This window comes from Lontra canadensis, unplaced genomic scaffold (assembly GCF_010015895.1).
Source record: "Lontra canadensis isolate GAN:19392208 unplaced genomic scaffold, GSC_riverotter_1.0 scaffold22, whole genome shotgun sequence".
Lineage (NCBI taxonomy): Eukaryota > Metazoa > Chordata > Mammalia > Carnivora > Mustelidae > Lontra > Lontra canadensis.
Window position 1 is genome coordinate 13,059,634 of NW_022631016.1, and position 19,586 is coordinate 13,079,219.

The 19,586-nt window shown below is 46.4% G+C and overlaps 1 protein-coding gene across 1 annotated transcript in view; it reads right to left on the reverse strand.

The window, feature by feature from the left end:
- RETREG1 (reticulophagy regulator 1) overlaps window positions 1–19,215 on the reverse strand; it is a 127,795-nt gene extending 108,580 nt beyond the window's left edge. Inside the window, exon 1 of the mRNA XM_032861895.1 lies at window positions 18,833–19,215. Within this exon, the coding sequence (XP_032717786.1) occupies window positions 18,833–19,149 (317 nt within the window). The 5' untranslated portion in view covers window positions 19,150–19,215. The remainder of the gene's footprint in view (window positions 1–18,832) is intronic.
- Window positions 19,216–19,586: the final 371 nt, after the last annotated feature.

Sequence of the window (19,586 nt, forward strand, 5' to 3'; positions counted from 1 at the left end):
CATCTTCATGAAACAACCCCCAACCGTGTGGTCAGCGACCTCAGAACTTCCAATCAGCCATGCCCCAGAGGACCTGGCTATCATGATCCAGGAGGACATAAGTTCTTTAGCAAAAGGTGTTTGTTTTCAGAAGGCTGGCAAAGGCACAAGAATGAATCAAGGCATCATCCTGTGGACTGTGGTCACATTCAGTCAAAATGATGCTGAAAAGTCATTGGCAGCCTGCAGTCAAGTTAGTCCACTCCTGGCTCTTCCAGGGTAGCCTTTTCCGTTTGTAGTACTCTTCTTGATTTCTACTCGTGTGTTTACTTGCTTGTTCATTTGTTTACCATCTGCCCTTCCTGACACCAACCCGTAGGTCACATAAGAGAAGGACCCACCTCTCCCGCTCACTGGTGACGCTCCAGCACGAGATCATTACCTGGCTGACAGCAGGTACTCAGCATTTTTCTTGCATTGTTGCTCATTCAATGTTTGCTTAATAAATAAGCCAATTATCATAATTAAGTAATCAGGCATGTAATTAATGTAATCATTAATCATAAATTCCCAAGAGCACACTCTCCTGAAAATAACAACTAAAAAAAAAAATTGGTATGGGAAGCATCAAAATTTCTGGACAGTTTTTGAAGACTTTTTGGGGGAGCAACCAATAATATGGATGGCCCCTGGATCTCTGCTTAGATCAACTGTTCTTCCTTTAAGGGAAGACCAACCAGACTTCTCACAGCCTATTGGAAGTCAGGACGGCAGTCCTAACACGCCACTGTGCCAAGGCCTGTTGCAACGGTGCGGTTGGTCAGGTCAAAGAAGACAGAGAGAACGGTGTCCCGGCCAACATCTTCCCCTCCAGAACAGTGGGGGTGGTGGCAGATGTGCCTCCCTCAAGCCCAGGCAGACATACTTACAATGAAAGCCATATCAATGCCCAATATAGGTCCGGGCTTCTTACCAGGCAGCTGGGAGTTCCAACTAGAAGCCAGAGACCAGCACTGACATCCCAGGGACTACAGCCCAAGAACGGTTCTTTCGCTAACATCCATGCTCTTGAATGCCATAGGTATGTGTCAACCACGGGCTCATAAGACATGCATCTGCCTGCACCAGGTAAACCCCCGACACAGCAGAGATTCATGAGCAGCAACAGAGCTGAGAGCCGGCACATATACAGAATCCAGTGTCTTAATCATACATGACATTAATATATAAATGTGGGGGCATCTGGGTGGCTCAGTCAGTTAAACATCCGACTCTTCATTTTAGCTCAGGTCATGATCTTAGGGTCCTGGGATCAAGCCCCACAACGGGTTCTGTGTTTGGCACAGAATAGGCTTGAGATTTTCTCCCTCTACCCCTCTCCCCACTTGTGCTTACTCTCTCCCTAAAATAAATAAATCTTAAAAAAATATACAACCGGGGCACCTGGGTGGCGCAGTGGGTTAAGCCTCTGCCTTCAGCTCAGGTCATGATCTCAGGGTTCTGGGATCGAGTCCCGCATCCGGCTCTCTGATCAGCAGGGAGCTTGCTTCCTCCTCTCTCTCTCTCTGCTTCCCTCCCTGCCTACTTGTGATCGCTGTCAAATAAATAAAAATCTAAATGCATATATATACACACACATATATATATACACACACAACCATGTCAGCTTTTCAGCTATATTTAGTGATATTATTTAAAGTGAAAAATTTTAATGGAAATGATCAATATCCATTTTGATACTAATTGTACTAAATACTAAATACTAAGCTAATTAAGATATCATTTTTAAGAAAGTTGAAAATTTACAACACCATTTTGAAGTTCTGAAGACAGAACTTTGTTGTTAAGGATCTTTAACTAATTTTCAACTTTCTTAAAAATGATATCTTAATACCTAATTAAGATATCATTTTTAAGAAAGTTGAAAATTTACCACACCATTTTCTCATAAACTACAGTAATAAACTGTTGAAAGTCTCCCACTAAAACTTTTTGATGTTACAGACATCAGTGAAGTTGTTTTGAATTTACTGTGAGGGCATCTGGAAGTTAAATTCAAAAGGCAGTCCAAGAAAATATGCATTCCTAAAAAGATGAATTTGTAGATGAAATAGGGTTTCCATCCCATAGTCAGAACCCCAGGATATACCCATTCAAGGTACAGGAACTCAACCGCAGAAACAGTTTCTTATAACGTCCCTCCTTCCACACACAAAGATAGATTTGGATTTTATGCACGTATGAGCAACAGAGCCCCAGATGAATGATCATTTTCTGACTCATAGTGGAATCCCACACTCCCTATATCATGCTGCTCTTTTTTTCTTTAATGAGATTTTTTAAAAAGATATTATTTATTTATTTGTCAGAGAGAGAGCCCACGCATGAGCCGGGGTGCGGGGGCAGAGGAAGAAGCAGGCTCCCCACTTAGCAGGGAGCCCCATGAGGGACTTGATCCCAGGACCCTAGGATCATGACCTGAGCCGAAGGCAGCCGCTTAACCCACTGAGCCACCCAGGCACCCCTCCCCTCATGCTGTTCTAAAGGACAACATTGGTTTTTACTTTTACATTTTGCTTTTATTTCCCAAGAAACCTTCAGTTTTTTAAGACATTGAGTGCATGCCTGCTTTCTGTGAACGAACAGAAGAGTTTAAGAAAAGGTCAGCAGTTCTTTTAGAGATTTTATTAGCAACAACAAAAGCCCTTAAGTTGTGTTTGATAACTATGATGTTGGTAACTATGAAAGCGACTCTTGTCTATTTTGACAGGTCTTGTTATTGTTCTAGTAAAAACAAGTATCCATTTGTAATTCAGGCACATGAAAATGTTTCTCCTTTGAATGGCAAATGAGTTTTTAAGTGACAAGAATTCCTACAAAAGGTTTTCCAGGATGGACTTGTCCTCATCATTTGGAAGAAGGCTGTACTGCATGAGTTGGACGTTGGGCATCTTGTTTCAAGGAGAGGTAGTCAAACGCGAGCCATTATACAGAAAGCGAGAGAAAGTCTCCTTTGGCCAAGAGTGACTTTTCACTAACTCTGGTTCACTTGATGGTGGGGAGGAAGGGAGTGTGAAGTCTGAAGCCAATGCCCGAGGAGCACTGCTGGTAGCTTTGGAGGGTCCTGGCAGATCGTGGGGAGGTCGGTCAATTCACTGGCTCCACATTCTCAAGCCCGCAAAGACGTGGTTGGATGAACAGACTAAAATCTCCACCTGCAAATTATCGTTGTTGATTCCGGCAGTTGGGAGCATTTTATTTTGGCTTCCTCGTTTCATGATGCCCACCTTTCAGCAGTCAGGGGCATGCGGTTTTGAGACAAAGGGGTCAAGCATGAGCAATAATAACGGCAGCGTGATCCGGTCCCTGCTTACCTAAACACCAGAAATCATAAATCCATAGCCAGACCAGCTCTAGATCTAACTCTGATACGGGTCGTGCTGCCACCAGCTCACTGGGGAGCCTTGGGACTCAGTTTCTGCTCCTGGACGACCAGGTGAAGAAGAGCAGAGATTAGAGCAGAGATCCTCTACCTTTCATCACACAGGTGCCCTCTTTGGAAAGGCTCTATCTAGCAGCTAACAAAATAAATGACGTGGTTTCCTAGGTCAGAGCTAGCTCAGCATGGTCACAGACAGAAGCAGCTTCTTTTAAATACCGAGCACGGGTTAGTACTTCCAAAGAACCGGGGAACTCGGGGTCCTGGATGATTCCGACAGATTTGGTCCACTCATTCTCGGCTGAAATCTGTTGCTCTGAATGCACGCCGCTTTCGGTGCTGCACAGCCCAGCGAAACACAAGCAAAACGTGCCAGGGTGGCCTCTGGGAAGCCGGCAAGCAGAAATCGGCACCTGCGTAGCATTAAGCTCCAACCCAAATCGAAAACACAGATAGCACCCACGCTCTCTCGACTCAGCGATCCTGTCTGTGACAAGTTAAAGTATTTGCTTTGAGCATTGTGCTGACAAGGTCGAGGCACAAATTCGCTCTGCCTTTTGATCGCTTTCAGCGCAGCCCCTTCTAGGATCCTCTGTGCTCATGCAAAGCCAGGCCACGTGGCAGGCCTGACACCCAGCACCCCAGTTCAACTCCGCAAAGCCTACGGCATCCAGCCAGGAAAGCCTCCCTCAGCAACTCTGGGGAGCCCCACTCATGCTGTTTCCTGAGTGAACACCCCTGGGATGCACACAGAAGCCCTGTGTTCAACTCCACCCACCTAGAGAACAGACTACGAAAGTCACACACAGCTTTTATGCTGCAAGCAAATACTGGGTCCTTAAGGCATGAAAGCCAAAAGGAAAAAAAAAAAAAAAACCTGCTTTAAGCTTGTGCTGAAGACCTAAAGCATGAGCAATAATAACAGCAGCGTGATCCGGCCCCTGCTTACCTAAACACCAGAAATCACAAATCCATAGCCAGACCAGCTCTAGATCATCTAGAAGAGATGAGGCTTTGGAAAGTCATTCATCTGCTCAAAAGCAACACTGGACACAAGCAAGCTGACAGGGTGGACCATGCTTCAAACTTTAAGGGGAAATTATTCTCAACCCAGAGCTCTAACCCGAGCCAAACTGGCAATTAGCTGGAAGGGTGCGGCAAGATGGCTTCTGCACGCAAGTTCTCAAAACACGGGCTTCCTTTGTACACTCTCAAAGCTAGGGAATGTGCTCTCTCCGTGATGAAGAGTTCACCGGGAAAGACTCTACTAGCAGAATGAAAACAAATGAAGAACTCAAATTAACATCAGAAAATCTTAAGCTACCATTGGGGCGCCTGGGTGGCTCAGTTGGTTAAGCATCTGCCTTCGGCTCAGGTCATGATCCCAGGGTCCTGGGATCGAGCCCTGTATGGGGCTCCCTGCTCAGTGGGGAGCCTGCTTCTCCCTCTCCCTCTCCCCCTGCTTGCGCTCTTACACTCTTTCTCCCACTCTCTGTCAAATAAATAAATAAAATCTTTAAGAAAAAAGAAAAGAAAATCTTAAGTTACCATGAAAATTCTCAAGAAGAAATGGGAGCTCCCGCATTCAGGTTGCTAAATTTCTCCTGACCCCGTTTTCAGCAGGGATCCAGTAACAGAGGTTCTACCGCAGGCAGGGAGGAGTGGGTGACAGTGTGGATGTCGTATGGGGACAGGAGACCCAGGAGACAAGGAGAGGAGGCTGGAACAGCAGGGCGGTGCTCCAGCAGGGATGGCTCCAAGGGAGAGGTAAAAAGGAGAGAGACTGAAGGGTCAGCCTAACATGTCTGCCCTTTATTGAAGGGAGTTTTCTAGAAATGTTGGCGAGTTAAAAAGATCAAATAGAAAAAACATGCTAAGAGTGACAGCAAAATAAAGTTAGACCAGGAAGGAACTGCAACTGGGGCATTCTCCTTACCTCCTGTATAAACAATGCTTACACAGTCAGTGACTGAACCCCAAATGATGACATCAGTAGAGTGGATGGAGGAGGGAAGGGTGTATATGTGGGTCGGGGTGGGAGGGAAAAAATAGTATTTCAGATAGCTAAGTCAAGAAATGGCATAAAAAAAAAAAACAACTTGTAACTAAGTCTGGTGGCAGACGGTCATTAGACATACTGTGGTGATTATTTTGAGATATATGCCAATATAAAATCTTCATGTTGATTATCTGAAACTAATTGTTTGACATTATATGCCAATTATACCTCAAAAAATTTTCAAAAAGTTGTTTATAATTGTCAAAAAAGAAAAAAAAAGAAATGGCATTGTAAGGATATCATTTAGAAAAACCTAAAAACGGACCTAAAAAGCAGAAAAATAACAACAGTTGCTTTGAGAACCAAGACTGGGACCTGGGGAGAGGCAGGGCGAGAGACACTGTTTTTATTAAAAGTCTGGTGGGATTAATTGGCCTGACAGAGAGAGCAAGCCTGTTTGTGTGTACACAAAGAAAGACAGTGATTGCATTTCACATGCAGGATTCTCATTATCATTTACTACCTATTCTGTAACTGTAGGGTTTTTTCTTTGACCCAGGCCATAGTCAATAAAGTTCTCCTAAGTTTCTAAGAATCAGAAGACACACAGAGAGAAATAAAATACCTTCAAATGGCGCAAGGCATGGTGGAAGAAAGAGGCAGATGGACAACTGAAATTAACAGGAAGCCCCGGGGCGGGGGGACTCCAAGTGCCAGCCTCGAGCCGCAGAAGGCGTGGCCCTGGGGCCCCGAACAGCTGCAGAGCATGATGGCTTTGCACATGGGCCACAGGAGAAGCAGGGTGATCTAGGATCTCCTGACCTCCTCTTGTGTCCCTTCAATAAAGGCTCTACCGCCAGTGTCAGCCCAACCCCAGCCGGGATGCAGCCGAGTGCTCCTTAAAGATGTCATTTCCCAAACACTAAGCAAGATGTCCCATCCCAGAGTACACAGGGGTGCAGCCGTCTGAGAACAGGCAGGAGTCCACTGGACCACTGACCTATGGAGAAAGAGCTACCCCTGAGTCAGGAGGGCCCACCCAAAGGGCACCTGAAAGAGGACCAAGCTGGACCATTTGACATCTCGGACCACTGCACACACAGTCTGGGTCATTCATGCCTAAAATGGGAACACCAAGGTGGCAGAGTGGAGCTGAGGGTGAGGGCGGTGGTTGGTGCTGAAATTTTACTGGGAAAAATAAATTCGCTTCTTTCCCTAAAGCAGACATACCCAGCTATGTGGGAGGCAGCTGATATTTTCATTGGAGAATTAACTTTGTCCTAGAAAACAGACGCAATAAGCATGTCTCATTTTATACAGTAATCCTCCCTTGCAAAAGAGTCTTATTGAGGGAAGAACATACCAGAAGCCTGATTGGAACAGCAGCTTTGCCACATGCTTTCACCTTGGGGCAAGTCTCTTAAAGGCCCTGAGCATTGGTATCCCTCTTGCAACAGGGGACTCTGGTCCCATGCTGGGTCAGAGGAGAATTCAGAAAGATAGTAAGTACACCCAGTGCCCAGCAGCGTCTGGTAAATGGTCGTTAAAATTGATGACCTCTGCAGGCACCGTGATGTGAAATCATGCAAGTCTACAATATCGGGCACCCAGCTCTGTCTGGTGAAACCTGCCTTGTTACACAGTAGCCAGATCAGTTTATCTAGAAACCCAGTGAACCTCGGAGGCCACAGCAAGAGTGAGGTTTCTGCTTAACCTTTCATCGGGAAGCTTTAGTCAGCTGGCTGGCCCGTGGGTGGCTCCTGCTCTTCCCCTGGTTTTAAGATTCCTTCCATCTAGACCAGGCAAGTGGCCACACCCATGGGCCCATAGCCCTCCACTCAGGCACTGTCCCCTTCATTCCCAGACAGAAAGATTTCCTTCCCAAATGCATGGAAATCTGCAGAGAACAAAAAGCACTCTAGAGAATGTTCCAGAAGGATCTTTGATAATAGTGAAGCATTGTATGCTTCTAAAAAGCATGTCTGTCATGATATATGGATACCATGGACACATCTGAGCTTACTTCTTTAAGCAAATGGGAACTGCCCCTCAAAATACTGACTGTTAAACTAATACAGACTAAAGTGCACCTTGAAAAAAAATGGCTCTATGAGGGCAAAGGTGAAAATACAGGAACCTGATAAACATGGATTCGCTGAAGAAATAGCTAAACATAACTAACCCAAGAAAGTGACGTATCTGAGAGTTTTTCCCCCAGTTATCTGATTTCCTACTCTCCTTCTCTGAGAAGGCTGTAGCCAGGCTCACCGGCCATCAGTGCCTTAAACAGACCTTCCTCCTCCTTCCACCGCCACACAGGGCTCCTGGTCACTTCCAGGACAGGCCCACCTGTCCCGCATTGTCCTCACGTATCTGAGGAAGAGGAGTCCTTCTCAGCGCAGCCTCCTGCGTCCTCCCCCAGAATCCCTGTGTTACTTCTCCTGCCCTATGTCCTCAACCTTTCCTCCCCACCGCCTCCAGCCGCCCCAGGTCACAGTGTCCTCTGGAGGACCCACCCGGAGGTCTCACAGCACCTGGACAATGGCATGGAGGGGACAGGGTAAGACTCTACAGGAAGGCAAATAGGAACAGCTTTAAAACGCACCTTCTCACATTCAAGTAGGTTATCTCAATGGGCTACAGAGTATGAATTTTGGAAACTGCTCAAATTCTCTTGGTGAAGTCGGGAGCCAGCCAAATCGTGAAGTGGTCAGGAGGACGGAAGTGAGAAGCCGTCCCTTCTGCTGCGACTTGACGGCCAGGCCCCAGCGACGCTGCTCCCACCAAGGCCAGGAAGGAGCCCTTGCACGGGGGATGCTCGCTGATGCGCTGGAGAGTTGGCTGACCTGGCTTCTTCCCGGCGCCTCCCTCTGGGACCCACCGTGCTCCAACGTTCCTGTGAACGGGGCTCTTTGGGGTCACTCATCTTGGTGACGAGTTTCCTCAACACCGTCCTCCAGGTCCTCCTGTTGTTACCCAGTCAGTGCTCCCCCAGGATTTCCCGCCTGCCCACACCTGCACCCCCACATACCCAACCCCGTACTGCAGCCATCTGTCCCCTGAGCACCAGCCCATGGAGCTCGGACAACTTCACCGCGTGGCCCACAGGCACGTCCAATTCAACCTCCCAAGACTGGAAAGGTCACCCTTCTTCCCTGGGGCCTCAACCTGTTGAACCTCAGGGACTCTCATGCGGGTTAGTGGCAGCCCCTCCTTGTAGACCCTCCACCTCTTTCTTCCCAGCCCCCCAAGTCACTCGATACTCCCGGTTTTTCCTCCAGATTTTTCCTTCCCCCTGAAGCCATGGCCTCTTCCCCACCCCCACTGCCTCTGTTCACCACCCCGTGATCCTGTGAGGCTCCTAAGTGGTCTCTGGTCCCAGGCTCTCACTCCCCTCCTTCATCCAGGGGGGCCGAGGAAAGGAAAAAAGCAGAATATGGCCCAGCTGCTGTGTGGACTTTCGGGCTAAACCATGGTGTCTCCCCCTTGCTCACCCCGTTTGCAGCCGCACACTCCTCGCCATGCTGTTCACACCCAGGCCCACTGCACTCAGGGCCTCTGCACACGCCGTCTCCTCTGGCACATTCCACCACAGAGGGAGTGGACTGGACCGCTCCCCAGCTCGTCCTTCAGGCGTCGGTTCCAGGTCACTCCCTGAGACGCCAGCAACCACCACTTCAGCAAAGTAGTGCCTTCTTGTCCCTCCCTGTCCCCGTCCCTGCTTGTTTCCTCCAGAGCCTCCAACCGCTTCTAGCCTTTTCTGTATTTGTTTGCCGTCTTTCTCTGGCCATTTCTACCACTGGAATGCGATCTCCGTGAAAAGAGCCTACATATACGTTCCGTGTCCACCGTTCTATCTCCAGCGCCTAAACAGGGTCAGTAGAGTAGACACTCTGTAAATATTTGTTGATTTTTTGAATGGAGGTTTCAGAAGAAAGGGTCTAACATGATGCTATTTATATTAGGGGGATAGGTAGAAATTGCTTTGTTGATGTTGTCCCAATTCCTTGGCATGGCCCGATAGAAGCCCTTCATAAACCGGCCCCAGCATTTCTCTTTCCAACCTCACTTCTGGGTGTTCCCCGGAGCACATACACCAGCTCTTCCCCTCCCTTCTTTTCTGGTCTCATCCTCTCCCCTCCTCCTTTTCTTTCGGTTTCTTCGTCTGTCTGCAGAAGTGAGCATGTATGAGTGCTACTGTTCAAGCCTCCATGAATTAACTGAGTATCTAGTACACAACCACGACTCAACATGTATAAGCTCTCTTTGACTTTTCACATACCAATCCTCCTGTCTCCTGCCCCGTCCCCATAGTCCCCTGTTTGTTACCTAAGGAAATTTTGTTGCTTCTTCTGGGCCCATGTGTGATAATTTGGTGTGCACAGCATAACCTTGCATTAGAATTATTTGCTTACTAATCCCTTTCTCTCCCCAGGAGTCAGAATGTGTCTTAGTCATCACTGTACTCCCAGCAGCTAGTAATAATGATACACCTCATTTATTTGTACTCATTTGAATCCATCCAGCAATTTAAAAACAGTCATGCACAACAGGATAAAAAGAAAAAAAAAAGTAGAAAAAAGCAGCTGAGGTAAAGTTATTATCCAAATAGCATAATCATAAAATTGTGCAAAATCACTAAGGAAGAGCTTTGGAGTTACGAGAGAGGAAAAGCTGATGGTTTCGAGAAGGAGTATTCTTCTAGTAAAAACAGCCTTGTCTTTGAGGTCCTCAACTAGAAGTTCCTGGTGCTAAGATACTGAGGTCTCAGAGACCAGCCTTCCATGGGAACTCATGAAAGAGCCATTGTGTCTAAGAACAGGCACATGAGACCACCGCTCAAGAAATGTCTGCTAAATGCTGAGTACAAAAAAAGTTCATGACTATTTCCAATGAACTAAAGCCTTTCTGTTTGGCAAGACTTTTCTGAACTACCCCCACCCTATTCAGGCTGAGGGAGTATCCTCGGGTCCAGCTCAGTTCACCAAACCTCTGGAATATCTTACAATGTTTCAGATCCAAGAATAATAACTTACATTCCACGTTTCCCAGAACGTACCCTCAGTGTGAGGCAGGTCTCCCCACGCTGGCAATAGCTGGTGCTTACCCCCCATTTATTTCTGGCTTTGTCCCTCTTCGTTAATCTTTACTTTTACAATTATATCTTCTCTTTTAGGTCTGTACGATCAATAATCCACACAGAGCTTTCATTAACCGTTCCAGCTCTCCTGATCGCCACTATTCCAAAACTGTAAGGCTCTGTGGGCTGTGGCATACAATTCAGAATTGTGGTGTAGTGTTTCAATCAATTCACTGAACCAGCCATGCCTCCTAAACCAGAGTATGAGTCCTCAGAGACAAACACAGACTGGGACTTCTGGTATACCCGGTAAGCTGGCACCACGTGGGTCTGCAGCAGATGTTCAACCACAGCTGATTGCCGAGCTGGAGCAGAGATGTGAGGAACATGGACTAGACCGGCTATCAAGGAAAAAAAAAAAAAATCCCTCCTAACACAGAAGCAGCATTCTTCCAACAGATCATTAAGTATAATACTGTAATGCTGCAAAATATAAGCCCTAATCATTGGCTCCTGTAATCTATCTTCTCTTTAGATGACACAGTAAAATGAAAAAACCAAAACAACACTAAATTTGTGGGGAGAGGGCATGGCTTCATGACCCAGCCCTGTGACTATGGTCTAGGACTGTGCTTCTCAATATGGCAGCTGCTAGCTACATGTGGTTATTTAAATTTAACCATAAATAAAATTTAAAATATAGTCTCTGAGTCAGACTAACCACATTTCATGTGCTTAATAGTCACAGAGGTTACCATGCAGTACAAATGTAGAGTATTTCCATCACTGCAAATATTCTGGTGAAGGGTACATGTCAAAGTCACTCTTTGATAATTCAATTAAACTCCTACAAGCCTCAGCTTCCTCTTGCGTAAAAAGGGAATACCTGCCTTACTGAGTTGCTGTAAGATTTATATACAGTGCTATGAATGTCCTTGATAATTTTAGTATAGTTCGACAAATTATAATTTTACACACACACACATATATATATATATGGGCCCAGGCCTATATATATATACACACACACACACACACACACACATACACATATAGAGAGCTTTAAATATCTATAAAATAAGAGTCTAACAACTGTCAATAAAAGCGGCTATCAAAGAGAGTGATTATCAAATCTCAGGTTATGTGAATGCTGTCCAGGAGGAGGGGGAGGGGGGAAAGAAAACACGGGTCAGATCATCTCAGGAATGCTGCATTCAGGAGGAATACAGATTAACTAAAGCATGTCCGGAAGAGTGTGGAAAACAGGGAAGAAGCCCAGGAGTTCTCAGCTGGGAGAAAAGGACTCAGCAGGAGAAGAAGAGAATGCATCTCGAAATAAAGGATTGTTCAGGAAGGGGGGTGTGGATCTTGGGCACCTGCAGAAATAATCAAGAGGTAGGCTTAACCCACTGTAAAGAAAATATTTACTATTTAGTTGTCACCAATGGAAATGCTGCCTTATGGAGAAGAGGGCTTGTGATCCCAGAAAGTGGGATCAAACACAGTGGTTCTCAAACTTGTGGGTTGAGTCACCCAGGAAGCTGGAGAAAATTCAGATGCTTTGGTCCCACCTCCAGGGTTCCTGGTTCAGTAGGCGTGGAGTGGAGCCCATGATCTTTGTCTCTAACAAGTGCCCAGGGGGTATGCTTGACCATACTGGTCAGAGACCACTCTTTGAGGGCCACTACTCCAATGTTTGTCTCTAACAAGTGCCCAGGGGGTACCCTGGATCATACTGGTCAGAGACCACTCCTTGAGGGCCACTACTCCAATGCAAGCTGGAAGAACCCCTCAGTGACCGTATACCGGGGGCTCTTGAAACCAAATGGGCATTGGACTTTGCAACCTTCCAAACCGAGTGCTGCAAGGACTCGCAGTAGGTCCTGGGCAGGGCAGACCGCACAGATGCCCAGCCTGAGAATACACGGAAGGCAGATCCCACGGGTCTCTTGCCAGGTATACTCTTGCGTCGACACCCCAAGCAAACCACTTTCTTGCGGTTTTCCTATTTACGTAAATGGCGGGTAATGTGGTCAAGCAACGCCGCATGGCCTGAAGGAAACAGCCCATGCAAAGACTGTTCTGTAGGCCGCGATCTCCAACTGTGGGTGCAAAACTGGATCACACAGGGGTGGCTTTCCAGGCCGCAGGGGCGGTCGGACCCAAGAGGGTGGATGCCCCCTAAGGCATTCACTCTCAGTACTCCGACCAGCGCGGGGACCACGACGATCGGCATTTGGCTCCGTCGCTCGCCTTATCGGAGGCAACGGCCACGTGGCCAGACGAAACACAGCTCAGAGCCTGCCTCTACTCTCACCACAGACAGACACTTCACACAGAGATCTGTGCCTCAAGTTTTTAGTAGTTTATTCGTGACAGCCAACCCTGAAAAGAAGCCAAATGAACGTCACCTAGCAAACGGATCAATTGCGGCATATCCCTTAAAAGGCATACTAGGCAACAATGAAAAGGAGCAGATACAATCTCACGGATACGAGGAATTTGAGAAACAAGGCAGAGGATGGTAGGGGAAGGGAGGGAAAAATGAAACAAGATGAAACCTGAGAGGAGACAAACCATAAGAGACGCTCAATCTCAGGAAACAAACAGAGGGTTGCTGGGGGAGTGAGGGGTGGGAGGGATGGGAGGGCTGGGTGATGGACACTGGGGAGGGTATGTGCCATGGTGAGTGCTGTGAATTGTGTAAGACTGATGATTCACAGACCTGTACCCCCGAAACAAATAAATACATTAGATGTTAATTTTTTAAAAAGAACAAATAATGGATATACATGACAGGGAAGAATCTCAAAACTTCATGCTGGGGGCGCCTGGGTGGCTCAGTGGTTAAGCCACCACCTTCGGCTCAGGTCATGATCTCAGGCTCCTGGGATCGAGCCCCGCATCAGACTCTCTGCTCAGTGGGGAGCCTGATTCCCCGTCTCTCTCTGCCTCTCTGCATACTTGTGATCTGTCAAATAAATTTTAAAAATCTTAAAAAAAAAAAAAAAAAAACAACTTCATGCTGAGAAAACAAAGCCAGACACCAAAGACAGTATATGCTATAATTTACGTGAAACTTTAGGGAAGACAAATCTATAGAGATGTAGGGCAGACAATCCCCAGGGGTGGGGACTGACAGGGAAGGGACTTGAAGAAATCTTTAGGAGTGATGGGAATGTTCTAGATCTTGACTGTTGTATGGTTACACAAGCCTGTACATCTGGCAGTACACGTGAAGTGTGTGCATTTTGTTGACAGTATACGCCAAGTTAATCCCTTAAAAACAAAAATAGTGTTTTCTGCTTCATTGGGTCCATCCTATTTTATGTTGTGCTTAAAAGTGGTGTCCCTGATTGCCTCTGAGAGGAAACGGGGTAGCCAGGGACAGGCGTGGGAAAGAGTTCTTCAAGCTGTTTACCCTTTTGTACTTTTAAACTTTTGAACTGTGAGGCGGTATTAGCAATTTCTTAAAATAAGCAAAATTTAAAAATAAGAAAAAGAATTTTAAAAACATGTTCTTTGTTGGTAAGAGGAGAAAGACACAGTCCTAAGACTGTTGGGTCATTGCTCGATCTATTTCAGGTTGTAGAAATCCTGCTTCTTGAGACAGGCACTATCTGTGGTCTGTGTTTTATCAAACTCCTTGGACCTGTGAGTCCATTTTTTGAAGTATTATTTAGTATTCCAGCATTTTTCATAAAATATATCATAGATAAGAACACACACAGAGTTGTAAAATAATCAGAACTTGAATGTCATGTAACTACCACCAGAGCCAAAAAATAGAACACTGCCTATACCCCAGAACTTTCTATGTGCCTCTCTGTGGTCATACCTTCTCACTCCTCCCAGAGATAAATACGTCCTCAACTTTAGGGATAAGAAGGTCTTTCTAAGGGCACTTAGGTGGCTCAGTTGGTTAAGAGTCCAACTCTTGATTTCAGCTCAGGTCATGATCTCAGGGTCTTGGGACTGAGGTGCATGTGGGGCTATATACTGAACATGCAGCTTGCTTAGGATTCTCTCTCTCCTTCTCCCTCTACCCCTCCCCCTGCCTATTTTGTCCTCTCTTAAAAAAAAAAAAAAAGAAAAAAGGAGAGAGAAAGAAAAGACTGTTTCTAATCTCCTATGTGTATAGCTCTTTAGTTTAATGCATGCGAAAACTTTTTAAAAAACTGGATAATTCTACACATACTGTGTGCTTCTTTTGCCCAAAGTTATGTTTATAAAACTCATCTACATTTGTAAAATTCGTTGTTGCCTATATCTGTTTATTTTCACTGTGATATCGTATTTTTTAAAAGATTTTATTTGAGAGAGATAGAGGGAGAGACAGCAAGAGCCAGGGGATGGGCAGAGGAAGAGAGACAGAGAGAAGCAGGCTCCCCACTTAGCAGACAGCCACATGAGCGGCTCAATCCCAGGACCCTGAGATTGTGACCTGAGCCAAAGGCAGACACTCGACCGACTGAGCCACCCAGGTGCCCTTACTGTGATATAGTATTTTAAGGTAGGAATGCATGTATTATAATTTACTTATCCGTTAAAAGATTCATGGACACTGACTTTTTTTTGTTCCCATTGCCTATTAAAAGAACAAATCCAAACACATGGTCTGACATTCAAGATAACCATACTGCCCCCAAAGATGTGTCCAAAATACCTAGCCAGTCTCACTTCCCCACTTTTCTCTACCAACCATCACCTAATTGCACCTGTTCAGTATATCAGTCAAAATATAAGAACAATGTCTTAGGGCTAGAATGCTGTTGACCTTATATGAAATCTACCCAAATCATTCCTGCCCCCCCCAAGGTCTTGTTCAGTCACGTTTATCTCAGGAAGACCCCCACAATCTCTTCCAGCCACTATGTTGTCACTCCCCCAAAACTCCATCATTGAATGATGCTTTCTCTGTTTCTTCCACCACACCTGCTTCATGCAGGTGTTATCCCATTTGTTATGGCCGTGTCTCAGATTTGGGGCTTCTAGTGCGTGGCCCTAAAATCTTGCAGATAAAGGACAGCTGGAAAATGTTAGAGCTTTTGAACCCCAACTCAAAACTTGAAAGCTACTGCAAGGATCAGGTACTAAATCATTCAAAACAGGTTTAGAAAATTAATTTCCACAAAAATGCAATAATGCCAATTAAAGAAAAAAAATCATTTTTGCCTAAGACAAGATTTGGGTTTCTCATATTTCTGACAGTGATCTTTTTTTCTCATAAAAAGTACAGAGTTTTAGAGTCCCTAGGACATGGACTGCTAGAGTGTCACATAATTTAAGATCACTTGATAAGAAGCACACTATTTAAAGAAAATGATGACCTTGAAAATCATTTTAACCCCAAAAGCAAGAGAAGATAGAACACCAACATTTTAATAAAATTAATAAATAGATCAGAAATTATAACTAATAAGTATTTCAGAATTTTAAAACTGGGGCTCATCTTTCTGTCAAAGGAAATACATGCATGGAATATAGATACTGCAAAGAGGAGAAGAAATAAAACAGACAAGCAGAAAGCTATAACTGGACAGAATACCTGACCATTGTTTGCCTCTCTATCAGACTAAAAAAAAAAAAAAAAAAACGGATGGGGTGCCCTCCTGGCTCAGTCAGTAAAGCGTGTGACTCTTGATCTCAGGGTCATGAGTTCAAGCCCTACACTGGGAACAGAGCTTACTTAAAATAAAAAGAAAACAGTTTTATAAAATGGAAGACATCAGTCCGAAATAATACCAAATATGCCTTTCAATTACTTTATGCAAAAATAATTCTTTTTAATTGATGCTATTTAATATGCATCATAGAGAAATGATTTATAATTTACATTATAGAAATTAGGCTAATATTGTTAATATAGAGTTCCTACAAATCAACAGGAAAAAAGCCCATTGGCACAACTAAAAATATGGACAAAGTTATTTATAAACAGATAATGCAAAGACAAGATAATTATAATGGTTCTTGAACATAAGAAAAAATGCCCAAACCTAGAGAAATGCAAATTAAAACCAAAATTGGGATGCCTTTTTTCACCTACCTGACATGCAAGATAAGAAAGTTTGGTAAAACACTGTTGGCAAGGGTATAGAGAAACAGGCAGTCACACACATTACGGGCTCTGGCTGGAGTATAAACTTATAGAAATCCACAGAAATTCTATAATGATATTCATCAAAATTACATGTGTACAGGGATACATGGGTGGCTCAGTCAGTTAAGCATCCAACTCTTGATTTCAGCTCAGGTTATGATCTCAGGGTCTTGGGATTGAGCTCGGGATGAAGGCTCCCTGCTCAGTGGGGAGACTGCTTGGGGATTCTTTCTCTCCCTCTTCCTCTGCCCCTCCCCCTGCTCACATGAGCTCCATCTCTCTCTCAAATAAATACACCTTTTTTTTTTAGATTTTATTTATTTATTTATTTGACAGAGATCACAAGTAGGCAGAGAGGCAGGCAGAGAGAGAGGAGGAAGCAGACTCCCCGCTGAGCAGAGAGCCCGATGTGGGGCTCGATCCCAGGACCCTGGGATCATGACCTGAGCCGAAGGCAGAGGCTTTAACCCACTGAGCCACCCAGGTGCCCTCAAATAAATAAATCTTAAAAAAAAAAAAATACACATTCTTTTGGAGCCAATAATTCCACTTCTGGGAACCTATCCTATAGACATGCTTTCATATATGCAAAATAATGCATGTCCAAGGCCATCAGCTAGAACACTGAAATAGCAGAAGTTTGGAAACTATCTTAATCCATCAGTAGGAAGAAGGTTAAATAATTTGTGACATCTTTATGATAGGATTCTATGCAGTTGAAAAATAAGTGATTGCCAAAACATACAAAAAGAGGAATAGCTCAAATAGTATCCCACAGTTTGTACAGAATATTCCCTATTTTAAAAAATATGCATGGTTTGGAACGATACAGAGGAAACTGGTAAAATTGGTTGCCTCTGAGAGAAAACTGGGTGGCCAGAGACAGGCATGGGAGGTAGATCTCTGAAATGTGTATCTTTTTTTTTTTTTTTACTTTTAAATGTTTGAACTCTGAGGCTATTAACTGTTTTTTAAGTAAATAAATACAATTTAAAATTAAGAGAATCTTAAAAACATGTCCCTCATCAGTAAAATGAGGGAAACACAGTCCTAAGGTTATTGGACTTGATCTAGCACAATGCACTATATCCTCCTTATTTGAGCGCTCATGTAACTTCAGAACAGGATAAAGAAATTTGGAATAAACACGAGAAACAAGTACAGCTAAAATATCCAAAATAAATTCACATTTAGTGACCCTGATAAGATACAGCTCACTTTAAGAGAAATCACGACAAGCACAGATCAGCAGAATAATTTTCAAGTTGCTCTAGGTAGCCTAGAAAATGGCAATCTGGGTATGTTTTGTGAACTTTCTTACTTTCTTACTTCCTAACTAAGGTTAATAAGTCTATGTCCTGTAAAAAGGTATCTCTTATTCTGCTCTGTGCCGATCATGCTTATTACCAGGACACAGTTGCAAACAAAGAAGGCTTTTCTCCACCCTCCAACAGAAGACAGGGCACACGACCTTCGGTGAAGGAGCCAGACACCTTCCCTGCCCTTACTGGTGAAGGGCGTTTTTTGGAGAGACAAACCTGTTGATCAGGGGCTTCTCAGAGAACATTCCTGTAGATTCTATTTTGTACTTCACCTGAAAGTGTGACTGTTTACAACACCGAGCACACACCTGGGGGAGGGGAGGCGGGGCAGCGGGGCCATGTACACTATCCACCTGTTTGCCTCCTGTTTTCTCATCAGGGAGTAAAGACTATAAACCCAGCCCTCCAGGGAATGGAAAAACAAATCATTCAGTGCCCATCTCAGGTGGCTGATGAAGGCGGCGCAGTCTTGAGCATGTACCCAAGTTGGTCCAGATGCCTGTTCAGGGTGCAAGAGCGAACACAAGTACAAGCACGTTTGCACTGGCATGATTTGGGCCAGCAGGACAAGACCTGTGAGTTTTCAAAAGCAAAAGCCGAAGTTTCCAACCACGCTGGGCACACCTGTATGTACAGGTGCATGCGGGTCAGCCGACCACCTCCCATGCCACGCTGGAGACGCACACGGAGGATGACAACTGTTTACTAGGAAGTGCTTCTGGAGGAAAGTTGAAGTGTGCGTCTACCTGTTCGAAAAAGGTGGCCCAGAAAGTGGGGCAGGGCAGACACTTCCTCTGCGGGGTTCAGGATGCATCCCCCACACCCGGCCCGGGGCGCGCCCTCCGCCCGCTCCTGAGCGCCCCAAGGTCACCCGCCCTCCTGGGCGTCCCCACCCACCCCGAGCTCTCACCAGAACAGCAGGTTGGCCGCGACGAAGCCGAGCAGGCTGCGCAGCGGCCTCTTCCAGCTCAGGAGCTCGTCCGCGCGGCAGCCCAGCCACAGCACGGGCTCCCCCAGCAGCCAGGTCACGGCGGCAGCCACCCCGCCGGCGGCCTCCTCCTCCACCTGCGGCCCCGCGCCGGTCGCCACCGCCCCTTCCTCCTGCGCTACCTCGCCCTGCTCCTCGGGGGGAGTCCGGGGCGGCGGCTGCGGCCGCAGAGGCTGCTCCGCGACCGCCGGGGCCGGGCACCCCTCGGCGGCGTGCTCGGGAGGCGCCGGGCTCGCCATCTTCAGCCGCGCTTGCAGGCGGAGACGGGCACGCGCGCGGCGCGCCTGGGTGTCGGCGCCGAGAGGGCGGCGGGTCCTCGCGCGGGGCGCGCACCGCGGGGCGCTGGCGGCTGGGTGCCTTGTGACGTCAGCCCCGGCGGCGGCGGGGGCGCCTCCCGGGGGAAGTGGGTGCGGCCAAGTTCGCGTAGGGGCGGGGCGCCGGGAGCCGAGGGGCTGGGCGGCGTCCCGGGGAACGCGCGCCCCCTCGATGGCCTCGCCCCGGCCGGGCCGTGTCAACCGCGCATCTTCACTTTCCCGGCCGGGGGCCCCGCTCGCGCGTCCGCTAGTAGCGGACGCCCCTCCCGCTGGCAGCGGATTTCGGGGCCCGCCTGGGCCACCGCAGCGGAGATCTTCCGTCCTCTGCGAGTAACGTGATGCTCTAAATGCTGGATTGAGAA